At 34.4% G+C, this 7,580-nt stretch overlaps 1 protein-coding gene across 3 annotated transcripts in view; it reads left to right on the plus strand.

The window, feature by feature from the left end:
• LOC136030228 (TBC1 domain family member 22B-like) overlaps positions 1 to 6,190 on the plus strand; it is a 68,417-nt gene extending 62,227 nt beyond the window's left edge. For all 3 annotated transcript variants that reach the window (XM_065709043.1, XM_065709044.1, XM_065709045.1), the window contains 2 exons: positions 1,456 to 1,679; positions 5,014 to 6,190. In XM_065709043.1, coding sequence (XP_065565115.1) covers positions 1,456 to 1,679; positions 5,014 to 5,154 — 365 coding nt within the window. In that variant the 3' untranslated portion in view covers positions 5,155 to 6,190. The remainder of the gene's footprint in view (positions 1 to 1,455; positions 1,680 to 5,013) is intronic.
• The last annotated feature ends 1,390 nt before the right edge of the window (positions 6,191 to 7,580 follow it).

Here is a 7,580-nt window from a genome sequence, read left to right on the forward strand (position 1 = left end):
AGATAGAATCAAACAGTTCGTGTTAAGGAACTGTGAGTAAGGAGTGACTCAGCCCAATAGTAACCGAAACTCTAAGAAACGCAAATTTGATAACAATAGATACATCGAAAGAATTTGATTTTCATGCTGATCCCAAATATACAAAACTCATTAAGTTTAATGTTACCTATCAAAAGCCTCCAGTGTGAGAAAATTTGACCGATTTTTGAAAAAGGAGGGAACACCCCCTAAAAATTCTAGAGATCTTAATGAAAATCACTCCGAACCTTACCGCTGAGGTTTCAAGCTCCTATTTACAAAAATGTGGAATTTTTTGTTTTTTGACAGAAGAAAGATCATGGCTCCGTGTCTTTTTATCTTCCTCAGGGGTGATCATATTGAACCAATGGTCCTAGAAGATCGGCAGAGAGCTCATTGGAACGGAAATCAAAAGTTCAATGTGCTTTTTTAGTTACCAGAAAAACTGAAGTACAAAGAGCCCCCTCCGACGCCCATTTTTTCCTCAAAGACATCTAATCACAATTTTAAGACATGCATTTGATTCAGCATCGTTGAAAGTCCAGTAATTTCCAGGTATGATTCAAAAACGGTCAGGAATTAAATAAAAAAAACAAGTTTTTTTTCAACTAAAGTAAGGAGCAACATTGGAATTTAAAGCGAACAGAAAATATTATAATGAAAAGAGAAATCACCAATGCAACAGCACAAACACATTAAAAAAAATAGCAAAATCAGGTTTTTATAGAATATTTATTACACTAGTTAAAAATATGTATGACATGTTCTATTGCTAAAGTATTGATACTTCAAAGTCTGCGTGATGATATCTTTCAATGAAATAGCAGAACAGGATTGATGTTGCGCGCAAACTGTTGCGTGCAAACGTGCAAAATGATTGTGCAATATAATGAAAAATTGAAGTGCTTCACATTACGTCGGTTTCAGAATTGATTTTGCTTGTTTGGGTGGCCGTTTGTTCCAAAAAACGGGCATTGAATTTGAAAGCCAACAGTTTTTTGAAATAGAGAAAAATTCAAAGCACCTAGAGCAAGGGATGGAATTTTCTTAATGCGAGGAACCCTTTTTTTTTCAACCACACATTATAATCAATACCACAAATCAAAATCAATAAAAAAATGAAGCTCAAAACGAACAGAAATTACAAAAAATAACCGAGCCAAACTTAAAACGAATATAAGTTAACATGAGTAGTGCTGACAACCCCCATGGCTTCTTAAGACTAAAACATAATTTGCACCTTACTGAAAAAAAAAACAACAAATGAGTGTAGATTGTCAATTTAATAAACATATACTGATAATTATTCTCTAAAGTTCCATGATTTTTTTTCTTTTCTGGAAGATGTCAGTTTTTGTTGGTATTTTATGAAGAGCGAGTACATAATATACATAACCCACAAGTTTTGTGCATTTACGTTTTTTTTTTCTGCTCCAGTTCAGTTGCATACTCATTTGACGAAGAATGAAGTGGATTACTTACAATTTTCATTTCGCTGGATGAACAACTTGCTTATGAGAGAGCTTCCACTTGGCTGCACCATTCGCCTGTGGGATACCTGCTTGAGTGAAGAATATGGTTTTGCAAGATTTCACTTATATGTTTGTGCAGCTTTTTTGTTGCGTTGGAGGAAAGAAATTATGAGAGAAGCAGATTTTCAGGTGAGCGGAGACTTAGCTGTTTTGACGCTCGCTTTTATAATTTATTTATTCTTTTCATTCGTACAAGTCTCCGATTGAAAAGAGTAACCCTGTAGAGGAATGTTCTATTAAGACCAAATGATCATGTAGAAACTCTAATAATAATTTTTGTTATGAGTAATTTTTTTTTGCCTAGTTTTAATCATTCTGTAAATTAAACCTGATTTTTAAATCCAACGTTAAAAATTTTAAACCATAATTGTGAAACGTAAAAATTTTACAATCCCCCTAGATAATTCGGTGTGTTTGTCGAACGCAAATTAGTTTCTGTTCGTTTTCAAATTTTCTATATGTATATAATTTTGTTCATTCCATGAAAAACATGTTCCTTTGAACGTTAGCTTGATACTCATTTTCAAGGGTGTATATTATTTAGAATTGTTTAAAAATTTTGTCCAATACATAAATAGTTAGCCAAAATCTGTATTCTTATACAGAAAACCCGAAAAGATTTTTAATATTATTTTCTTAACCAATAGACTATGTCAATATAAACGAACAGAAATTAATTCTTGATAAATTTTTCCACAAAAGAAGTTTTTCAAATAAAAGCAAAGAGCTACATTAAACCAAACATGAGGAGAAAAAATTTAAATTAATATTTAAGTGCAAAACGACCGTAAATTAGCCACAATAAATAGATGAAACCTAAAACGGACATAAAATTACAACAAATAACCGTATGAAACCCAAAACGAGCATAAACTTAAGGGGTGTAGGGCTAACGTCCACGTGTTTTCTGAAGACTGGAACATAATTTGCACTTTACTGAAAACGAAATACATTCTAGATGTTTTCCCTTTTTTAACTTTAATACATTCAAAATTTTCAAGACTTTCAGGCATAAAAATAAGTGTACATATTAAATCGTCAATCCACATTCGTTGTTGTTGTTTTTTCGGTAATCTTGGTTATGATGGTGATTTATGTTTTCTTTTTTTTCGATATTATGAGAAATAAGAATATTATGAGAAATAATGTGTCATAATATTATGACACACAGTTTGAAATAAGGATTTTTTTCCATGGCCAGAATTTGAAGCTGACACAGAGATCAAATAGAAAGAAATGAAAAATAACCATTGAATTCTCCATCCAGCGCCCTTTCCAAATAACTACCAGAAGCGTCACCAGCCAAATTGCTTGGGGGGGGGCATGGATTTTACCGACTGTCTGGTCATTTTTACTGACAGATTTGGGTGATATTCCTATTAAAATTACTGTGATTTTCTTTTCTTTATTTTTCTTTTTTTTACAGACAGTGGCTGATCTTCATTCATTGATTTTACGCACATATTTTCATCAGCTGATTTGCCTAATAAAATAAAGCCACTGCCATCGGTGGCGTTAATTTGTGTTTGTTTCCTTTTTTGGAGGGGGGGGGTCAAAATGTATTGTTCCGAGTATAGCGAGGGAGGGGTATTTTCTTCTAAAATGTTCTATAATCTAAAGTTAAAATAAGCATAAAGATTAATTGTATTTCTGGGTGGCATGGCCTTCTTTTTGCAGAGTCTTCGTCTGTGTAAGATAAAAACTTCGTTCGCATTTTTGAAGGAAAAAAAATGGAAAGGCAAAAATCAAATTAATGTCCCTTGTATGTATAACATCAAAACTATGCCTGGCCACCAAACCCTACAAAATCTACCTTTTTTTTTCTTTGTTCGTTTTTCTAATGACACCCATTCCAAGATCAAAATTTCAGGCTGATATAGAGATCAAAGAGCAGCAAAAGAAAAAGAACCATAGGAATTTCAATTGAGCAACCTCTCTAATTATAATCACCTTCGCCATTGCAATGACGTCCCTGCCCTCTCACCCCTTCCAAGAGCCCAGTTTTAGCACCAGGCTATTTACAAGAAAATCTTCATTATCAGCCGTTTGTATTAATTTTTGTAGTGATTTTGAGAAATTACTGTGAATGCCACGAATTAAAAAGTAATTTTTGTAAGATGCTTTGGTCCCTAATATCGACTTGTATTTCGTCCAAAAGCGAAACCATTTTGAAGTTCCCTCAACCCCCCCCCTTATTTGATGTAGGTTTAGGCTGTTTATAAATTTTATTAGCTTTTAAGCTTTTTATCACTTCTCATCAGTAACCAGGTCATAATGCCAGTTAAAGAAGAGCGAGGTCATCCATCATTAGTTTTCAATGAAAAGTATACAAGTACTCAATCAATTTTTCCACCCCCACGGGTAAATTGCCTTGTGCCGCTCGAAATGTCAACCCTTAACCAACCAACATTTTTTGGCAGCCGAAATGTGAATGTGATCTCCTATGTTACAGAGACAAAGATTGTATGTAATAAAATAAGCGCTACCACCCCCTGAACTCGAATTACAGACATGATATAAAAATAACCCTATGAATCAACCAGCATTTTAGAGTAGGATTAATACCCCCCCCCCCCCCGAAAAAAACTTTCTTCTACATTTATCTGCTGAGAAATAGAGGGTTAGCGAATTTGGGCATAAAATCGACCTTTTTGAGGTTCAGGAATACTCCCCTCACTTGCACAAAAATCCACCAACCATCCTTCGTAGTAACTGATATAAAATTATATGTATAAATAATAAACCATGAATTAGGAATGTACATGAAGACCCCTGTCTTGCCGTCTCCGTAAAAAAGGCTCTTGTGCGTTTAAGGTAAACTTAAGCCTTGCATCTTTGGCCAAATATAAAGAAAATGAAATAAAAATGTAAAATTGTGGTGTATATAAATATTGCTTGATTTATTTAAGTAACAAATTATCGGGTCAAGCTGGATACAGACAAACATAAGAAAATGACCAAAAAAATCCAAAATTTTACACTTTAAAGAAGAAATTCTTTACAATATGCACGATTTATCTGAAAAACCTTAACAGTTAGCCACGGCCCTATTCACTGCGCCGTCATAAAGCATCTTGTTACTCGATTGTTCTATGAAGCTGCTCACTTAGTTTTGACAAAAAATGAATATCGCTGATTTTTTGGGGGGGACGAGGGGGCTGTAAAGAAATGACAATATTAGTGATTTTGCGTTGGGGAAAATTTGGAATCAATATGAATATAACGTAAGAAGGATGAAATATATTTTTAATTGAACGCGCTTTGGGGTGTGTAGGGAATTGACCCCTAATAGAATTTCGAATTGTAGAGGAGCTTTCTACTCTTGCTGCACGAATCTTTGAAATATAGTTTTTTGCAATTAATTTTGTTTTTACTGTTTAGAACATTACAGTTTGTTTGATCATAAGTAAGCAAATTGCTTTATGTATGTACATGTTATATGCAAATTATTTACTTTTTTTAGGGTCTTTTGATGCTCCTACAGAATCTCCCAACACATTTCTGGGATGACAGAGAGATCAGCTTGTTAGTTGCAGAAGCTTATCAGTTAAAATACATGTTTGCTGATGCACCTAATCATTTGGGACCCCTTTTGCCATCGTGACTAGGCTTATAGTGAAAATTTATTAGTGCCTGACTTCCATTGGTGCTAGGTGAACAGTATTACCTTTATTAGTAACCAAGCTCTTTTAGCTTGTTTCAGAGTCTAGCCATTTTCTTTCAATGTCGTGATTAACTATAAGTGGCCATAATGATCACTAATCACTAACAATCCTGGAAAGTCCGTTAAAGCAAAACCTTTGCATTTTGGTGGAACATCTTAACCATCGCTTTTTTTTAGCTGGGAGACGGATTTTTGGAGCGATTTTTTTTCCGCTTTGTATGGAAACATACGTTATTGCTTCCTAAATACTTAAGAGGCCCAGACTAAAAATCAATATGGTTCTTCTTGCTTAAATCTTCGAGCAAAAACTGTAAAGGGGAATAAACTTAAGACGCATATTTCAGCTCTCTTGTTAAATTGTGAATATCTAATAATCATCCTTTTGCTTTTGGCACAACAATTTTAAAGTAGTAGCCCCAAAAAATATGAATGAGTTCTGATTTTTGAAAATATCTCGTCAGGGCGCCTTTTACTGGGCGGAAGAGGCTCCTTTGGAGTAATGTTTGTTGAAATTTCCCCCAACTCTTAAAAAGCCTGTATGCTAAGAATGACCTCCGAAACTCGAAACTACAAAACTGGTTGAATGCCATTATCTCCCTATCCTAAAGAACATTTTTTTCGCTATTAAGAAGTAGTATGGATATCTGGCTGTTTTAAAAGGTGTCTAAAGCAGTTTTCTTTTTCTTTGTTTCAATGTTTTTTAAAGCCCATCCTGTTTTGTATATATTGATGCATTTATAATATAGTGTCTGAAAATAGTGTCAGTTTTTAATTGAATTTCTTTTATTTTTTTTCTGTTTTTGTTTCTTTATCGATAAAGAAAAGAAATTTGCTGATTTTGTTCGTTTCTTTTTTGTATTTGAGCAGTTCTATTGATTTTATTTCAAAGAGTTCAAGCGTGTTCGAAATCATAGTTAACTGTTGTTAATATTTTTTCTGGTTTTTCAAGTCTGCATAAATTAAATATTTTTATGAATTTTCCCTTGACTTGGTGAGAATTATGCTCTTTTCAGATTTTAAACGAGGGTAAGGCAGTTATAAAAAATACCTTTTCGTTGTAAAGCGTGTACAACTAAACGAATTGGGTGGCCATTTCTAGGCATGTTAGAAAGCTGTATAAGGAGTAGCGAAAGTGGTTAGTGTGCCAATGAGCTAATTTTTGAGAAGGAATGGCATCCCTGCATGACACATCAGTCTATTACCAAAGTCCTAGCTCGAGAGAACGCAACACCAGACCAAATTTTATGAAAATTAATGGTACAGTTTTAGGATCAAGTGCTGTCAAAGACCTCTCTTTGCCTGGCATAAGACGGTCAAGAGAGGCCGGGAAGAGTTCAAAAATGAAGTAAAGTATGGAAAGCCAAAACTCGGCTACCAGCTGGCATCACGCCAGTAAAGAACGAAGCTTATCCCCATAGCAACCGAAAACTTAAGAACACGTTATGAAAAAAAATGTTAAATAAGGAAGTCTTCAAATGGCAGCTGCTTACGGAGTGGTAATCATTGTTTCGATTGATCCTGATGGTTGCAGATTAATATGATGGCAAATTTATTTGAATTCCGAAAAATAGCCTGAAACCACCACAAAAATGGTGTCAGGTTAAATTGAAAATTGCACCATTCGAATCGCCCAATTTTTCAAATTAGGCCAAAGAACGTATAACACAGCCTCTAGGGCTGAAACAACCCCTCAGAGCCCTGGTAAAACGGCTGTAAGTTATGCCACAGGGGCATATAAAGTTTTTATGCAATGGGTGGTCTATAACCTTCAGATGGGACTCACTTGATTTGAAATTGAAAGTTCTATTTCCTTTTTAAGATCCAACAATGATATGAGGATATTTTCCGGACCTGTGCGTTGTTTTGAAAGTTTTTTTTAATCGTCAGTCAGGATTATCAATTCTGTGAGGTACTGTGAGCTGAGTAACGTTAGGCATGCTTATCGCCGCAAAAGGAAAGGCCTGACTAACCAATAAAATAGGTCATTCTTTTGCAAGATAACGCAAGGCCCCACAATGCAACTATCACTTGTCAAAAAATTTGTAGCAATGGATTTACGTATTTCTGTGATTTTTGTCTCTTTAGGCAAGTAGATAAGATATTTTTCTTTAATATTGTCACAAGTCCTGAAGGATCGAATTCGAACTTTGGAGTCAAAATATCGTAGAAAAACTGGTAAAGAATGCCAAAAAGAACACGAAAAAAATCAGAATGGAAAATCATTTGTTAGTCAATATTTCAACTGGGAAATGTCAGTTAAAAAGATGAAAAGATAAAACTAGTCAATATAAACTAGACAAAAAAAATGCATGCAAAGTAAATAAATAAAAGGGACATTAACAAAAACGGGGGGGGGGGAACAAGAG

The sequence above is a fragment of the Artemia franciscana genome, chromosome 8 (assembly GCF_032884065.1).
Source record: "Artemia franciscana chromosome 8, ASM3288406v1, whole genome shotgun sequence".
Taxonomy (NCBI): Eukaryota; Metazoa; Arthropoda; class Branchiopoda; order Anostraca; family Artemiidae; genus Artemia; species Artemia franciscana.